The sequence below is a fragment of the Nerophis ophidion genome, linkage group LG03 (genome assembly GCF_033978795.1).
Source record: "Nerophis ophidion isolate RoL-2023_Sa linkage group LG03, RoL_Noph_v1.0, whole genome shotgun sequence".
NCBI lineage: Eukaryota > Metazoa > Chordata > Actinopteri > Syngnathiformes > Syngnathidae > Nerophis > Nerophis ophidion.
The window spans coordinates 31,391,096-31,410,428 of record NC_084613.1 but is presented as its reverse complement, the minus strand read 5'-3'; the positions used below and the strand labels follow the sequence as shown (position 1 = coordinate 31,410,428).

Genomic DNA, 19,333 nt, shown 5'->3' with positions numbered 1-19,333 from the left:
ATCAGTAATTTTACAAATACTATTAGCAGTACTTTTAGCTATGTTATGTCTGGTACTTTGATCAGTAATTTTAGCATTACTATTAACAGTGCTATTAGCAGTACTATTAGCGGTGTTATGACTAATACTTTGATCAGTACTGTTAGCAGTACCATCAGCAGTACTATTAGCAATACTATTAGTGGTGTTATGACTTGTACTTTAATCAGTAATTGTAGCAGTACTATTTGCAGTGTTATGACTGGTACTTTGATCAGTACTATTAGCAGTACTGTTAGCGGTGTTATGACTGGTACTTTGATCAGGACTATTAGCAGTGTTATGACTGGTACTTTAATCAGTAATTGTAGCAGTACTACTTGTAGTACTATTAATGGTGTTATGACTGCTACTTTGATAAGTACTATTAGCAGTAGTAAGACTGATTAATAATTGTAGCACTACTATTAGCAGCACAACGATGATCACTTCAGCACTTCTACTGGCGAGGAACCTTCATTCCCTGTGTGTGTGTGTGTGTGTGTGTGTGTGTGTGTGTGTGTGTGTGTGTGTGTGTGTGTGTGTGTGTGTGTGTGTGTGTGTGTGTGTGTGTGTGTGTGTGTGTGTGTGTGTGTGTGTGTGTGTGTGTGTGTGTGTGTGTGTGTGTGTGTGTGTGTGTGTGTGTGTGTGTGTGTGTGTGTGTGTGTGTGTGCGCAGGTGAGCTGGAAGGTAAACAGTCGTTGGAGTACAGAGGAGCAACTGTTGGCAGTTCAAGGTAACTTTGACTTTTCTTTCCGGGCAATTACAGTACAGGCCATCTTTCTCATCATGCCCTTGCTGATTGGCAGCCATCAGGAAATATGGGCGGGACTTCCAGGCCATCTCCGATGTGATTGGTAACAAGTCGGTGGTCCAGGTGAAGAACTTCCTGGTCAACTACAGACGCAGGTTTAACCTGGATGAGGTTCTTCACGAGTGGGAGAAGGAGAACGGCGTGGAGGGCGGGGTCAGTCTCGACGGCGACAAGATGGAGGTGGGACTTGATGATGACGACGTTTCCATTGGTAAGATACCGGAATCTTCTACTTACGTTTTTTTTTTATTTTTTTACCTGAAATATCATTACATATCATATAGTAGATGTTGCGATAGGTCTTTAACTTTAGCACAATGAACAGTGTGATAAATGTTGTGATAGGTCTTTACCTTTAGCGCAATGAACAGTGTAGTAGATGCATCTATTGTACCAGTTTCCCGGTGGGGTTAACCTGTATTCCAAGGTTTCTCATTCTATTCCATTGGGTTGAGTTTTGTCTTGCTCTGATGGGGGATCCGAGCCGAGGATGTTGTTGTGGCTTGTGCAGCCCTTTGAGACACTAGTGATTAAGGGCCGTAAAAATAAACTTTGATTGATTGATTGTGATTGGTCTTTATCTTTAGCACAATGAACAGTATAGTAGATGTTGTGATAGGTCTTTATTTTAGCACAATGAACGCTGTAGTAAATGTTGTGATAGGTCTTTATCTTTAGCACAATGAACAGTGTAGTAGATGTTGTGATAGATCTTTAACTTAAGCACAATGAATAGTCTAGTAGATGTTGTGATAGGTCTTTAACTTTAGCAGAATGAACAGTCTAGTACAGGGGTGTCAAACGAATTTTAGATCGGGGGCCACATGGAGAAAAATCTACTCCCAAGTGGGCTGGACTGGTAAAATCCCTGCACGATAACTTAAAAATAAAGACACCTTCAGATTGTTTTCTGTGTTTAAAAATAGAAGAAGCACATTCGGAAAATGTACAAATCATAATGTTGTTGTTCTTGTACACTTACATGTCGCGGTTAATAGTATTTATCTTTATTTGTCATTATTTGTATTTTCTGAATGAATGATGTGATAATGTTCATCAGTCAACTCAATGGTGTTCATTTTCAATATATCAAGATAAAAAAATATCAAAATCAAATTACAGTATGCCATGTATGTAGTTTGATCATTTTCCTCGATTGATGTACTAATATCATGTGGTTTATTTTGTATATATGTACCATCATCCAGAGATACAAAGAATTGCTATTGCATCATTCAGTAGAATTTTTCATTCAAAAATTTTAGGTTAATTTGTATACTTATCCCGCGGGCCGGATAAAACCTGTTCGCGGGCCTGATCCGGCCCCCGAGCCGTACGTTTGACACCCCTGGTCTAGTAGATGTTGTGATTGGTCTTTAACTTTAGCACAATGAACAGTCTAGTTACTAGACTGTTCTTTAACTTTAGCACAATGAACAGTCTAGTTACTAGACTGTTCTTTAACTTTAGCACAATGAACAGTCTAGTTACTAGACTGTTCTTTAACTTTAGCACAATGAACAGTCTAGTAGATGTTGCGATGGGTCTTTAAATTTAGCACAATGAACAGTCTAGTAGATGTTGTGATACGTATTTAACTTAAACTCAATGGACAGTGATGTAGATGTTGTGATAGGTCTTTATTTTAGCACAACGAACAGTGGAGTGGATGTGATAGGTCTTTAACATTAGCACAATGAACAGTGTAGTAGATGTTGTGATACGTATTTAACTTAAACTCAATGAACAGTGTAGTAGATGTTGTGATAGGTATTTATCTTTAGCACAGTGTACAGTCTAGTAGATTTTGTGATAGGTCTAACTTTAGCTCAATGAACAGTGTAGTAGATGTTGTGACGGGTCTTTATCTTTATCTTTAGCCCGTAAGGACCAGATGAGTCGCCCGCTGGCCTGTTCTAAAAATAGCTCAAATAGCAGCACTTACCAGTGAGCTGCCTCTATTTAAAAAATAGAGTCAGCTTGTTTAAATAAATTCATTAATTTTTTTACTTTGCTTCATAAAACTTTCCGAAAGACAATTTTAGAGAAAAAATACAACTTAAAAAAAGGATTTTAGGATTTTTAAACACATATACCTTTTTACCTTTTAAATTCCTTCCACTTCTTTCCTGACAATTTAAATCAATGTTCAAGTAATTTTTTTTATTGTAAAGAATAATAAATACATTTTAATTAATTCTTCATTTTAGCTTCTGTTTTTTCAACGAAGAATATTTGTGAAATCTTTCTTCAACCTTCTTATGATTAAAATTCAAAAAAATATTCTGTCAAATCTAGAAAATCTGTAGAATCAAATTTAAATCTTATTTCAAATTCTTTTGAATTTGTTTTAAAAAAAAATTCTGGAAAATCTAGAAGAAATATGGATTTGTCTTTGTTAGAAATATAGCTTGGTCCAATTTGTTGTATATTCTAACAAAGTGCAGATTGGATTTTAACCTATTTAAAACGTGTCATCAAAATTCTAAAATTAATTTTAATCAGGAAAAAATTCTAATGATGTTCCATAAATTCTTTTTTTAATTTTTTCAAAAAGATTCGAATTAGCTAGTTTTTCTCTTGTATTTTCGGTTGAATTTTGAATTTTAAAGAGTCGAAATTGAAGATAAACTGTTTCAAAATTAAATTTTCATTTTTTCCTGTTTTCTTTTAAACCGTTCAATTAAGTGTTTTTTTAAAATCATTTATTCTCTACAAAAAACCTTCCATAAAAGGAAAAAAAATGTACGACTGAATGAAAGACAGAATTACCCATTTTTAATATATATATAGATTTATTTATTAATGGTAAATTGAGCAAAATGGCTATTTCTGGTAATTTTTGTAAGTGTGTATCAAACTGGTAGCCCTTCGCATTAATCAGTACCCAAGAAGTAGCTCTTGGTTTCAAAAAGGTTGGTGACCACCTGGTGTAGTAGATGTTTTGATAGGTCTTTAAATTTACCACAACAAACAGTGTAGTAGATGTTTTAAAAGGTCTTTAACATTACCACTCCTAACACATATATATATATATATATATATATATATATATATATATATATATATATATATATATATATATATATATATATATATATATATATATATATATATACATATATATATATACAGTATATTGTGTTAATGTGTAATGTACGTGTTGTATATGGTAAGTGTCAATAATGTGTTTATCACATGTTGTACAGTGCAACCAGTGAAGTTGGCACGTTGTGTAAATGGTAAATAAAAACAGAATACATAATTTGCTCATCAAACACTTATTGGGAATATCCCACAGGTGAACAGGCTAGTTGGGAACAGGTGGGTTCCATGATTGTGTATAAAAGCAGCAGCCATGAAATGCGCAGTCTTTCACAAACAAGAATTGGGCGAGGGTCACCACTTTGTGAACAAATGCGTGAGCAAATTGTCGAACAGTTTAAGAACATTATTAACAGTTGAAGAACAACAATTTTTTTAACAAGCTATAGCAAGGAATTTAGGGATTTCCCCATCTATGGTCCGTAATATCATGAAACGATTCAGAGAATCAGGAGAAATCACTGCACGTAAGCGATGATATTACGGACCTTCAATCCCTCAGGCGGTATTGCATCAAAAAGCAACATCAGTGTGTAAAGGATATCAACACATGGGCTCAGGAACACTTCAGAAAACCCCTGCCTGTAACTAAAGGTTGGTGCTACATCTGTAAATGCAAGTTAAAACTCTACTATGCAAAGCGAAATCCATTTATCAAAAGCCCCTAGAAACGCTTTGCTGGGCCCAAGCTCAGCCAAGATGGACTGATGAAAAGTGTTCTTTGGTCTGAAGAGGCCACGTTTCAAATTGTTTTTTTGAAAACTCGGGACGTTGTGTCCTCCGGAACAAAGAGGAAAAGAACCTACCGGATTCTTATTGGCGCAAAGTTGAAAAGCCAGCATCTGTGATGGTATGGGGGTGTATAAGTCCCAAGGCATGGATAACTTACACAAAGGAGAGGTTTTAAAGGTTTTATGTTGCCATCCAAGCAACGTCATCATGGATGCCCCTGCTTATTTCAGCAAGACAATGAAATAAGCAGCTCTTTTACTTCATAGTAAAAGAGTGCGGGTACTAGACTGGCCTGGCCTGCCTCTCCCGTCCAAAGGCAAAACCTAGTAACTCACTTCTAGCTGATTTTGAGAAAACAAAGGAAAACCAATCTATCTTGATGCTGTCTTACAAAGATTTACAAAGTCATCAAACGTATAGATGTTTTCTTGAACTTTCATGTTCTTGCCGATTGAGCCATGGATTGAATCTACTCTCATGAACGTGTGCCCTTTCTCCAGATATTTTATCACAATCTCGGGTGGGCCCCATTCTGCGTTTGCACATTGGGCAAGAGCCGTGTACAGCGTCCAGTTTTTATTTTGACCTCCACAGTTATCTGCCCAAAAGAGTATGCAAGGGGAAGAATCAAGAACAATACATTTAATGAAGGTGCTTGCAACGTCCTGGGCCAATCTTCCAAATATCCCCTCGTGCCATAACATCACATAATCAGGTTGACCGTCAGCCCCCATTCGTGCAAATGTCTCATTAAAGACAATAAGGCGACTGACAAAGAAGCTCCGATTGGTCCCTTGAGATACTAGGTTTTTCTGTTGTATCTACACGGTTATGTGGTAGTTGCTAGGTCCTGCCAAGCGCGTAACAGCTTACTTACGGAACAAATTACAATATCGCATACACTAATGTAAAGCATATCACCTAGGAACTCCAAAATTATTATCAGCTCGGTTTTGACCAAAATTGAGTTACTGGGTTTTGCCTTTTGGACGGGAGGCCTGTAGTCCAGACCTGTCTCCCATTGAAAATTTGTGGCGCAGTATGAAGCCTAAAATACCACAACGGAGACTCCGGACTGTTGAACGACTTAAACTGTACATCAGGCAAGAATGGGAAATAATTCCACCTCAAAAATTGGTCTCCTCAGTTCCCAAACATTTACTGAGTGTTGTTAAAAGGAAAGGCCATGTAACACAGTGGTAAAAATGCCCCTGTGGCAACTTTTTTGCAATGTGTTGCTGCCAATAAATTCTAAGTTAATGATTGTTTGTAAAAAAAAAAAAAAAAAGTTTCTCAGTTCGAACGTTAAATATCTTGTCTTTGCAGTGTATTCAATTGAAAATAAGTTGAAAAGGATTTGCTAATCATTGTAGTCTGTTTTTATTTACCATTTACACAACGTGCCAACTTCACTGGTTTTGGATTTTGTCTATGGTAAGTGTTATTAACGTGAATATTATGTATTGTACATGTACTATAGTTATATATATATACATATATATTACATATATGTGTGTGTGTGTATATATATATATATATATATATGTGTATGTGTGTGTGTGTATATATATATATATATGTGTGTGTGTGTGTGTATATGTATATATATATATATATATATATATATATATATATATATATGTATATGTGTATATATATATGTATATATATATGTATATATATACACATATATATATATATATATATATATATATATATATATATATATGTGTATATATATTAGGGCTGGGCAATATTGCCTTTTTTTAATATCGCAATATTTTTAGGCCATATCGCGATATACGATATATATTACGATATTTTGCCTTGGCCTTGAGTGAACACTTGATGCATATAATCACAGCAGTATGATGATTCTTTGTGTATACATTAAGACATTCTTCTTCATACTGCATTAATATATGCTACTTTGAAACGTTCATGCAGAGAGGGAAATCACAACTAAGTCAATTGACCAAAACTGTATTCATTAAATACTCTTCATTCTCTCACGGGTGACTTTTTAAATGAAAGAACAAATTAATAGTGTTGCTACCTTTTTGTAGTAACACTTCTGCTGCATACTTTTCATTGATTGATTGAAAGTTTTATTAGTAGATTGCACAGTACAGTACATATTCCGTACAATTGATTACTAAATGGTAACACCCGAATACGTTTTTCAACTTGTTTAAGTTTGGGTTCTTGTTAATCAATTCTTGGCACAAATATATACTATAAGCATAATACAGTCATCACAGGTTAATCATCATAATATATACATTAAACAGCATATTGCTGTTGTCTTCCCATCATACTGCTGTAATTATATGCATCAAGTGTTCATTCAAGGCCAGGGCAAAATATCGTAATATATATCGTATATCGCAATATAGCATAAAAATATTGCGATATTAATAAAAGCCAATATCGCCCAGCCCTTATATATATATATATATATATATATATACGTATATATACACATGTATAAGTATTATACAAACGCAGTTTCCATATGAGTTGGGAAATTGTGTTAGATGTAAATATGAACGGAATACAATGATTTGCAAATCATTTTCAACCCATATTCAGTTGAATATGCTACAAAGACAACATATTTGATGTTCAAACCGATAAAACATTTTTTTTTTTTGCAAATAATCATTAACTTTAGAATTTGATGCCAGCAACACATGACAAAGAAGTTGGGAAAGGTAGCAATAAATACTGATAAAGTTGAGAAATGCTCATCAAACACTTATTTGGAACATCCCACAGGTGTGCAGGCTAATTGGGAACAGGTGGGTGCCATGATTGGGTATAAAAGCAGCTTCCATGAACTGCTAAGTAATTCACAAACAAGGATGGGACGAGGGTCACCACTTTGTAAGCAAATTGTTGAACAGTTTTAGAACAACATTTCTCAACGAGCTATTGCAAGGAATTTAGGGATTTTACCATCTACGGTCCATAAAATCATCAAAAGGTTCAGAGAATCTGGAGAAATCACTGCACGTAAGCAATGATATCACGGACCTTTGATCCCTCAGGCGGTACTGCATCAAAAACCGACATCAATGTGTAAAGGATATCACCACATGGGCTCAGGAACACTTCATAAAACCACTGTCAGTAACTACAGTTGGTTGCTACATCTGTAAGTGCAAGATAAAACTCTGCTATGCAAAGCAAAACCAATTTATCAACAACACAAAGGAACGCCGCTGGATTCACTGGGCCCGAGCTCATCTAAGATGGACTGATGCAAAGTGGAAATGTGTTCTGTGGTCTGACGAGTCCACATTTAAAATTATATTCGGAAACTGTCGACGTAGTGTCCTCCAGAACAAAGAGGAAAATAACCATCCGGATTGTTATGGGCGCAGAATTCAATTCCAGCATCTGTGATGGTATGGGGGTGTTTTAGGGCCCAAGGCATGGGTAACTTACACATCTGTGAAGGCACCATTAATGCTGAAAGGTACATACAGGTTTTGGAGCAACGTATGTTGTCATCTAAGCAACGTTATCATGGACGCCCCTTCTTATTTCAGCAAGACAATGCCAAGCCACGTGTTACAACAGCGTGGTTTTGTAATAGAAGAGTGTGAGTACTTTCCTGGCCCGCCTGCAGTCGTACTGTCTCCCATCGAAAATGTGTGGCGCATTATGAAGCGTAAAATACGACAGCGGAGACCCTGGACTGTTGAACGACCAAAGCTCTACATAAAACAAGAATGGGAAAGAATTCCACTTTCAAAGCTTCAACAATTAGTTATCCTCAGTTCCCAAACATTTATTGAGTGTTGTTAAAAGAAAATGTGATGTAACACAGTGGTGAACATGCCCTTTCCCAACTACTTTGGCACATGTTGCAGCCATGAAATTCTATGTTAATTATTTGCAAAAACAAATTAAGTTTGAGTTTGAACATCAAATATCTTGTTTTTGTAGTGCCTTCAACTGAATATGGGTTGAAAAGGATTTGCAAATCATTGTATTCCGTTTATATTTACATCTAACACAATTTCCCAACTCATATGGAAACGGGGTTTGTATGTATATATTTATATATATATATATATATGTATATATATATATATATATATATATGTATATATATATATATATGTGTGTGTGTGTGTGTGTGTGTAAGTATATGTATGTATATATATATGTATATATATGCACCTATGTGTATATATGTGTGTTATTAATGTTTATATATAGATAAGTCTTATTAATGTGTATATATAGGTAAGTGTTATTAATGTGTATATTACGTGTTGTACAGACATGACCCTCGCAGACGGATCATCTGATCGTTGACATGTAAAGATGTGACCCTGCCCCGTTCAGCGTCCAAGCATGTTTTTTTTTGGAAGAGTGACATCATTGCTAATTTGTTGCTATGGAAATACTTCACATTTTATTACATACAGTTTTTTTTTTGATGTTATGAGAAAATAAAAATCATATCAAATGTCATCTATATGAAGTAGGTGTATGTGGGCGTGTATATGTATGTATATATGTTTGTTTATGCGTATACATCAAATCAACAAAACTAATAATTATATGCATATATATATATATATATATATATATATATATATATATATATATATATGCATCCATATAGGTGTATATGCATATATATGGGCAGAATGTTGGAGCAATGGTTTGTGCCTTACACCAGGGGGGCTCACACTTTTTCTGCAGGCGAGCTACTTTTCAATTGACCAAGTCGAGGAGATCTACCTCATTCCTATTTATAATTTATATTTATTTATTTATGAAAGAGACATTTTTGTTAACAAGTTAATGGTGTTTGATGATAATACAAGCATGTTTAACACACATAGATTCCTTTCTTTCATGAAGACAAGAATATAAGTTGGTGTATTTGATTCTGATGACTTGCATTGATTGGAATTAGACAGTGGTGCTGATAACGTCCGCATTTTCAAATGGAGGAAAAAAAAAAGTCCTCCTTTCTGTCCAATACCACATGAAAGTGGTTGGATTTGGCATCTCATTTGTCCAACTTGCATACTCGTTTTTAAACACTTTGTTATGAGAGTAGCATATGTGTGTGGCCCTTTAATGTCTGGCAGCAGGTGAGTGACGTCAGTGAGTGTGTGGGTGGGCAAGCAAGTGAGAAAGCGGTCGCTGAGAGCGGGGGAGAAATACATTGGCATCAAACTCCGTAGCTTGCTAGCTTGTGCACGCTAGCTTTCTGAGACTCTTATTTTGTTAGCACAGGCAGGATGAAACAGGTCTTTTATGGTGAAGACAGGAACTGTGCAGTCGGTCTTTAGAGTTTTGACAGTAGGTACGGAGTCTCTAGAAATGAAATGTGTTTCTCTGCGTCCGCCCTGTTAGTGATTTTTTTTCTTAAATATGGGCTCGCAGCAGCCAGCGTCATCTCACAAGATCATCTGGTGCCGAGAATGTCAAACAACTGACGAAAGTGAAGTCTTGGTATGATTGATGATTGCTCATTTTTATGCATATTTTTTAATGCCTGGCTTGAGATCGACTGACACACCCTCCGAGATCGACCAGTCGATCGCGATCGACGTAATGCCCACCCCTGCCTTACACTATGGAGATCCTAGATTTGGGGTCTTTCTGGGTTTATAGAAAAAAAAAAAAAAAATATATATATATATATATATATACACATACACACACACATTAGTGACATGCTGTCAGGGGAGGCAAGTGAGGTAGTGCCTCACCTTGCCACCAAGAGGGGTAAAAGCCTTACCCATGTTCAAAAAACAGAGTTATAAAATAAGTTTGAATATTTCTCTTCTGGTCTGTCTATGTGATTTTGGTGTGGTTCCTGTATATTTGGATAATTTTCATGGTCAAAATCACGGAAGTTCTTTGTTTCCTGATCAAAATAACGCAGCAGTTGGTGCCTCCACGGCTACACACAGTGTATTGAGCGTATGCGTGAGAGGGTGTGCGTGCTTGATGCCACGGGGAAAAGGCAGGCCATGAGGCAGCAAGTACCTCCGCCTCAAAGTAGGGGGCGATATATTGTTCAATGCCTCAGCAGTAATCTGACTCTCCACACTGGGAGAAGCGGGGGCGCTAAAGCTAGCAGACACATGTCTCTCCAGCGGAAGCCAGCCTTTTTTCTTTTTCTTTTTTTTCAACTGTACTTATGACAAACATGGCAATTTTATTAGAGTAAGCTAGCGTTTGTGGGTGTTATTGCTGCTTCAGGTACAAATACAGAAAGGTAATATACACTCACAATACGTGATTCATTTTGTTAAAAGAAAACGGGACCAAAAAGTATTTAATAACAACTTTGTCAAATACTTTTTGGACCAATTTGTCAAACCATAATATCATTATAACGTTTTAATAAAAGCAAATTACTCCCTTCGCTTGTCTATTATTCTAATGTGCAACCTAAATCAACAATGGTTAAAACTGCTCATATGAATTTATGTTAAAAAAAAAAGAGGAAACTCCAAAAGTATCTATGCCTCACCTAGTGTATAGTTCACCGCACGTCACTGATTCACATATAAACAGTTGTGATCAAAATTATTCAACCTCCACACAATTTTGGTGTTTTAGCAAGTTGGACATTTATTCCGTATTTTCTTTATAGTCATATCAAATAAAGATGCATTAAATAGACAAATGCAACTTGAATTACAACATTATATTTTGTAACATAGTGTAACACAGTGTCATTTCTCTTAATATCTTATTGACAAAATTATTCAACCCCTTGAAGATCATAACTCTTAAGAACAAAATTTGAATAAGGTCTTTTCAATCAGATGTTGAAAACACTTGTAGATGTGATTAGAACCATGACGAGCAACAATTAAACTGATTGAAAACGACTGTGACGCTCAGCTTCTTGTAGATGGTCAATGGTGTATTTGCAACATGGTGAAGTCCAGGGAGTGGTCAAAGAAGTTAAGAGAGGAGGTAATTTCTCTTCATAAGAAAGGATATGGATATAAGAAAATAGCAAAGACATTACACATTCCAAAAGACACAGTTGGGAGCATAATTTGAAAGTTTAAAGCTAAAGGCACAGTGGAAACACTACCTGGGCGTGGTAGAAAGAGGATGCTGTGTGCAACTGCTGTCCGGTATTTGAAGCATACAGTGGTGAAAAAACCCTGGGTAACAGCCGAGGAACTACAACAGGACATTGCAGAGGGGGGAACGCAGGTTTCGTCCCAGACAATAAGGCGCGCACTACGAGGTGAAGGCCTCCATGCATGAACTCCCAGGCGCACCCCACTTCTGACTACCAGGCACAAGGAAAATAGACTCCAGTATGCCAAAAATCCTCTGGACAAACCCCAAAGGTTTGGGGAAACTGTTCTATGGAGTGATTGAGACAAAACTGGAACTCTTTGGGCCTATGAAGCAACGTTATGTCTGGAGGAGAAAAAATTAAGCTTACAAAGAGAAGAACACCTTGCCTACTGTTAAGCATGGTGGGGGGTCAATCATGCTCTGGGGCTGTTTCTCTGCCTCAGGTACCGGGAATCTCCAGCGAGTTCAAGGCATTATGAATTATATTTCCTACCAGGATATATTAGCTGCAAATGTCATGAAGTCAGTGACGAAGCTGAGGCTTGTGAGATGTTGGACCTTCCAACAGGACAACGATCCCAAGCATACCTCCAAATCAACATCAGTGTGGTTGCAGAAGAAGGGCTGGAAGACTTTGGAGTGGCCTTCATAGTCGCCAGACCTAAATCCTATAGAAAACCTGTGGTGGGACTTGAAGAAGGCAGTTGCAGCACGCAAGCACAAGAATATGAATGAACTGGAGGCCTTTGCCCAAGAGGAATGGGCTAAAATCCCTGTAGATCGTTGCAAGAAGCTTGTGTCCTGTTATGTATCACGTTTGAAGGATGTAATTACTGCCAAAGGGTGTTTTACTAAGTGCTAAAGATGCATGTAACTAGGGGGTTGAATCATTTTGTCAATGAGATATTAAGAAAAATGTCCTTTTTTGATATTTTGGAAAATACAGTGTTACAATTTAAGTTGCATTCGTCTATTTGACACAGCTTTATTTGATATGACTATAAACAAAATACGGAATAAATGTCCAACTTGCTAAAACACCAAAATTGTGTGGGGGTTGAATAATTTTGATCACAACTGTAAAACTATGATGGGATCGAGGGTCCCTGGTTCAATCCCCAACTAGCACCAACCTCGTCACGTCTGTTGTGTCGTGAGCAAGACACTTCACCCTTGCTCCTGACGGGTGCTGGTTTGCGCCTTGCATGGCAGCTCCCTCCATCAGTGTGTGAATGTGTGTGTGAATGGGTAAATGTGGAAGTGGTGTCAAAGCGCTTTGAGTACCTTAAAGATAGAAAAGCGCTATACAAGTACAACCCATTTATCATTTATAGTAGTTGTGTATGAAGGGAAGTCGTAGGAAGCTTGTGTTAGCAGGGACAAGGACGCCCCCAGGCGGCGGCCCTCAGCAGTGCAGCTATGGGGAATTCCTGGGCGGAAGTAGCAGAGGGGGTTTCCAGCGTGACCCGAACAGTCGTGCCGCTGGATCTCCGTACCTCCGTACCTCCATAGCTCCGTACCCCCGAACCTTCCAAGCGTTTCCCAGTCCGCCTGCCTCGTCGCAACAGGACCGAGAGTTGCCGCAGCGGACATGAAGAGGCCCACGGCTCAGCAGAAAGCGGCAACGGGTCGGCGGTTTGAACCCAGCAGAGACGCGCCGAGGAGCTGCTGAGCCCAACTAATTCATGTGAGTCAGCAGAACCTTGTGGAACCTTCACACGCTCTTTAAACAAAAACCCAAACAAATGTCGGCTTCTGTTATTCCTCCTGTGCGCCTTGACACTTCCATTTGCGCCTATCATACATGCTAACTGCTAGCATTGTAGCAGTAAACACAAGGCAGGCATGAGCAATCGAGTGCCGAGATCCCATTATTATTATTATTGTTCACATTGTTTCATGTTCTTCATTCCATTATTGTTTGATATGATGAAATAGTCTTCATTCCATTATTGTTTGATATTATTCATCATTTAAATATTGTTTGATACTATTTAATAGTCTTCATTCCATTATTATTTTATATTATATGATATTAATGCAATATACATATTCATGATGACTAATAATACATTAATACTACTTGCATAATTGTACATGTGTACAGTAATACCAATTGTATAATTGTACATGTATACACTAATACTACTTGCATAATTATACATGTATACACTAATACCACTTGTATAATTGTACATGTATACATTAATACTATTAAAAGGGAAGAGTGGCCCTGCGCAACCCGAGGGTCCCTGGTTCAATCTCCACCTAGTACCAACCTCGTCACGTCCGTTGTGTCCTGAGCAAGGCACTTCACCCTTGCTCCTGATTGGTGCTTGCTAGCGCCTTGCATGGCAGCTCCCTCCATCAGTGTGTAAATGTGTGTGTGAATTGGTGAATGTGGAAGTACTGTCAAAGCGCTTTGAGTACCTTGAAAGGTAGAAAAGCGCTATACAAGTACAACCCATTTATCATTTATTATTTACTTGTATAATTAGATAGATAGTACTTTATTGATTCCTTCAGGAGAGTTCCTTTAGGAAAATTAAAATTCCAGCAGCAGTGTACAGAGTTGAGATCAATTTAAATAAAAGTAAAAAGTAAATAATGGGGGTTTAAATGGAAACAAAATAGAGAAATATTACAATAAGAATACAAACTAAAAAGCAACAATGGGAATAACAATATAACAGTAAAATAAGAATATAACAAGACAATGTAGGCAGTAGTGACCATGTTATGAAAACGTATTGCACTGTTATTGTTTTGCATCCCCTGTCATCCTAGTACCCCCCGCCCCCTGCCCCAGAGAGGAGTTGTACAGTCTAATGGCGTGTGGGACAAAGGAGTTTTTGAGTCTATTAGTCCTGCACTTGGGATGAAGCAGTCTAGCACTGAACAGACTCCTCTGGCTACTGATAACGCTATGCAGAGGGTGACTGGCATCATCCAGGATGCTCACTAGTTTGTCAACAGTCCTCTTCTCTGCCACCGTCACCAGTGTGTCCAGTTTCATTCCGATTGTAGAACCGGCCCGCATGATCAGTTTCTCAAGTCTGGAGCTGTCCTTCTTAGATGAGGAGCTGTCCTTCTTAGATGATAATTGTACATGTATACACTAATACAGTGACGTGCGGTGAACTAAACACCAGGTGAGACAGATCTTTTTGGATTTTTTTACATTTTTTTATTTATTTTTTTACTTAAATTCATATGTGCAGCTCTAATCATTGTTGATTTAGGTTGCACATTAGAGTAACAGGAAAAGAAGGGAGTTATTCGCTTTCATAAAAATGTTATCATCATGATATTATGATGTGATAAATAGGTCTAAAAAGTATTTGATAATGTTATTAAATACTTTTTGGTCCCATTTGCTTTTCACAAATAAATCAATTATTGTGAGTGTATCTTACCTTTCTGTATTTGTATCTGAAGCAGCAATATAGCTATTGCTCCTCTATGAAAACGTACTTTGTATGATCACAATTATTTTGTCTTAAAGTCCAGTTTAGAGAAGTATTTCATCTTGGATACAGTATATAATCCGCCATATTGGCAGACACATACATTTAATTCAGTTTCATTCCAAGCAATAAAACAATATTTTTGGATATGACAAAAAACACCCACAAACGCTGGCTTACTCTAATGAAAATGCCATGTTTGTTAAAAATACAGTTAAAAAAAAAAGGCTGGCTTGCTGGACAGACATGTGTCTTCGAGCTTGAGCGCCCCCAATTCTCACAGTGTGGTGAGTCAGAGAGTACTGCTGAGGCATTAAAGTGCAAGTTGACAATATATCGCCCCCTACTGTGAGGCAGAGGTACTTGCTGCCTCATGGCCTGACTTTTCCCTGTGGCAACAAGCATGCGCCCTTTCGCACGTACACGCTCAATACACTTTGCGTGTAGCTGTGAAGGCGTCACCTGCATCTGCCTCACTATTCGCCTGCCTTGCTTCATTTATCACGAAACACGGAATTTCCACAACTTTGACCATGCAAATTGTCAAAATATACAGGAACCACACCAAAATCACCATGGGGCGGCATGGCATAGTGGGTAGAGCGGCCGTGCCAAAAACCTGAGGGTTGCAGGTTCATTCCCCGCCTATTGACATCCAAATCGTTGCCGTTGTGTCCTTGGGCAGGACACTTCACCCTTGCCCCATTCTCAATAGGACATGTATTTCAGAAGGCCCCGGAGCCTTGTAAAAAAAATAATTGTATGTGATTGGATCAACTACTTGTCCGTCATCTTGAATGACGTGCTACTTCAACTACTCACATATAAATCAACCCGTGACACTGATGAGAGCGATGCTGGGAAATCCAAAACAGAACAGCCGACACATTGAATAACGACAGAGCGAAAAGTTAGAGAACTTTTACTGAAACAACGCAGCAATGTCAGTAGACCAGGGGTGTCCAAAGTGCCCACAGCTAATTTTTTTACTTCCCCATGGCACGTTTTAAAAATACATTTGAAAATAAATATTCCACTTTGAGATATTTTGGGGGAAAATTATGCATTTTCTCGAGATTATTATGTTAAAAGTAAGCAGTAAAAAAAATAAAATTATTTATTTTGCTCATTGCTCAAAAAATAATAATGAATTAAAATCAATGGTGTTATGAGTTATTGACATTTTTAAGGCTCTAATTATTATATAATCTCAAATATTCTACCTAAAAATTTTATTGTGTGAAAATATTGCCTATTTTGTGTTTTTTTCCATAAAAAACAGGTTTTTCTTTGACAAAAAGAGCATACAACTTACATATTTAAAAATGTTATATTGACAGAATGACCTAATGTTGATCTAGAGATTTAAAACTTGAAAAATAATATAAATAATAATACTGAATAATGACACATTTTAATATTTTTTAGACCAATATTCTATGGGGACTGAGTGGAGGCCTAAATGTATATTTTTTATACATATATTGTATTGATTTTTAAAATAAAAAAAATATCAAAATGGCCCCCGCTTGCTTTGATTTTTCAGTGTGCAGCCCTCAGTGAAAAAAGTTTGGACACCCCTGCAGTAGACGATCGATGTCGTTTGTGCAAAGAAAATGTGTCAGCACACTGCTCCTTGCTGCGTGCCACCATTGTTGTTTGAATCCAACAGTCGCATCGGCGCTAGGTCGCATCTATGAAATCCCGCCCGGCGATCCTGATTGGTTCATTATTTTTTGCTATCTTGAAGAAGTTTGTATTGCCTTCGAGCCCAGATCCTTGTGTGGAGCTCAGCGAACTACAAGGTTCTGGCGAGAAACTTTTTTTTTCTTTTCTCTCTCTCACTTGATGATTCAAACTTACAGGACTACCATTTATCATTATGAATATACAGTACATGTTTGCTGAAATGTCATACAATTTGATGACACTTGGATGTTCGACAAAATATGGTTAGCAGGGGCTACTTCTGTCAGTGTTATAATTTAAATTTCTTCAATTATTCGCTTAAGTTATTATACATTTGGAATCCAAAATAAATGTTTTCCCTAAGCTATTTTCCTTTTGCCCATCTTTTTTCATTCTAGACTCTTACATAGATATAGGAGCTATGATTCCTGGCTGAGGGTTTAGTTCAGGGGTCTCAGACACGCGGCCTGTGGGCCAATTGCGGCCCGCAAGACGTTAGTTTGCAGCCCCCACCTTAATATGAAAGTTTAATGTTAGTGCGGCCTACACGTTTTAAATGAATGGCACCTGGCAGCGTTGTGTTTTTTGGTTCTAAAATGGCTCTTTCAACATTCTGGGTTGCCTAGCCCTGCGTTAGTGGAAAAGCAGCAAATGAGTGAAAGCGACAGAGACTATGCCATGGAGACGAGGGTTTTCTTACGTGCCTGGCTGCAGTCACACCGCGACACCTGTCCGTCAGAAATGCCAGTCCCCAATAACTTAAACCAATTCAAACCGTTATTTTTTTTTTTTTTTATTGTTTAATTTGCATTGCTTCACACGATGAACACAACATATATTTCTATATGACGCCGGATAACACTCCGGGAGCCCTCACTTTTTTGCACTCGCTATCCCGGTACTTTTTCGGCTATTATCCGCCGACCGCCGTGTTGCTGAAGGGAGGAATAGCGGAACGACACACATCGCGGAAATAACATTATTCTCCGTGTGTCGGCTGAATACAAATATCTTCCACAACCCCAAACATGTCTTTTTCAAAGCCTGCATTGAAGAGAAAGGTTTGTGATGAGCAAAGACAATTCCAGGAAAAGTGGACAATGCAATATTTCTTTGTTGAGCACAGGGGCACCGCGTCGTGTCTTATTTGCACAGAGAAAGTTGCGGTGCACAATGGATACAATTTGAAACATCATTATACAACTATACACACTGAGGAGTATGCAAACATTTTTTTTAAATACATTTTTTTCTTGCGGCCCAGCCTCACCCATACTCTGCATCCAGTGGCCACAAGGTTATTTTGAGTTTAAGACCCCTGATTTAGTTAGAAGGTGTCATATGGAAGTTACAAAGTTTATGGAGTCCCACTGCTGGTTTTTGTTTTTCTTTTTTAGGACCAGCCAAGGGAGGATTAGGTGTGTTTTTTTTTGTCTTTTAAGTTTTATGTTTCGGGGAATTTCAGCTATGTGTCCTACAGATTTATTTTTTATTAATACTGTTATTGTTTGGGTACATATTACTATACTACCCTTTATTAAGCAGTGCTTCCTCTCACCACTTAAAATATGTGTGATTATGGCAAATAATCAAAAAGGAGGATAATGCTTGAGATTTATGCCTCGGAATGTCAAAGGCATGAATGGTCCAATTAAAAGGGGTAGAGTATTCTCCCACATAAAACATTTTAAAACCGAAATTGCTTTTTTACAGGAGATACTTTGTTATGAAAGATCATCATAGGTTGAAAGACTCATGGGTTGGTCAAAGTTTTAACTCCAATTTTAGTAATAAAACAAGGGGTACCGCGACTCTAATACATAAGAAAGTACAGTTTAGTTCAACAAATATTACAGCTGACTACCAATGCCGGTTTGTCATAGTCTCAAGCTCCCTTAAAAATGAATCGGTGGTTCTTGTCAATTTGTATGCACCAAACTGGGATGATGAGGCATTTGCTAAAATAATATTTTTACTTTTACCAGATTTAAATTCTCACCATTTAATTTTAGGGGGTGACATAAACTGCGCAATAGATCCTTTCTTAGATAAATCTTGCCCAAGGCAAACTTCTCCTTCTAAAATGGCTGAAACAATTTCATGATATATGGAGGGACAAGCGATAGGAAATGGATGGATGGATACATCAAATAGGAAGCCCTTTCTGCATCCGGATAAAAAATAATTTTCTTTTTATTCTCAGGTTCATAAAACATTCTCAAGAATTGTTTTTTTCTCTATTGATATTTACTTCCTTCCTGTTGTCAATAACATATAATATTCAGCAATAGTGAGATCTGATCTTGCTCCATTGTTGCTTGACCTTTTGTTTTCACTCTTACAAAAACAATTCCTTTATGGAGGCTGGATTGCACCCTGTTGAACAAGTTCTGTAAAATGATCTCTAAAGTAATCAATGATT

General features: G+C 37.4%; 2 protein-coding genes across 7 annotated transcripts in view; both read left to right on the top strand.

Annotated features, from left to right (window-relative positions):
- Positions 1–9,167, top strand: part of rcor1 (REST corepressor 1) — a 45,663-nt gene extending 36,496 nt beyond the window's left edge. The window contains exons 11-13 of the mRNA XM_061894915.1: positions 697–754; positions 828–1,043; positions 8,964–9,167. Of these exons, the coding sequence (XP_061750899.1) occupies positions 697–754; positions 828–1,043; positions 8,964–8,998 (309 nt within the window). The 3' untranslated portion in view covers positions 8,999–9,167. The remainder of the gene's footprint in view (positions 1–696; positions 755–827; positions 1,044–8,963) is intronic.
- A 3,993-nt stretch (positions 9,168–13,160) lies between these two features.
- Positions 13,161–19,333, top strand: part of traf3 (TNF receptor-associated factor 3) — a 31,165-nt gene continuing 24,992 nt past the window's right edge. For 4 of the 6 annotated variants that reach the window (XM_061894880.1, XM_061894883.1, XM_061894881.1 and 1 more), the window contains exon 1: positions 13,162–13,442. The gene's annotated coding sequence lies outside the window, so the exon portion shown is untranslated. Of the gene's footprint in view, positions 13,443–19,333 lie in introns of all 6 variants that reach the window. The other 2 variants (XM_061894882.1, XM_061894879.1) reach the window with 1 other exon arrangement.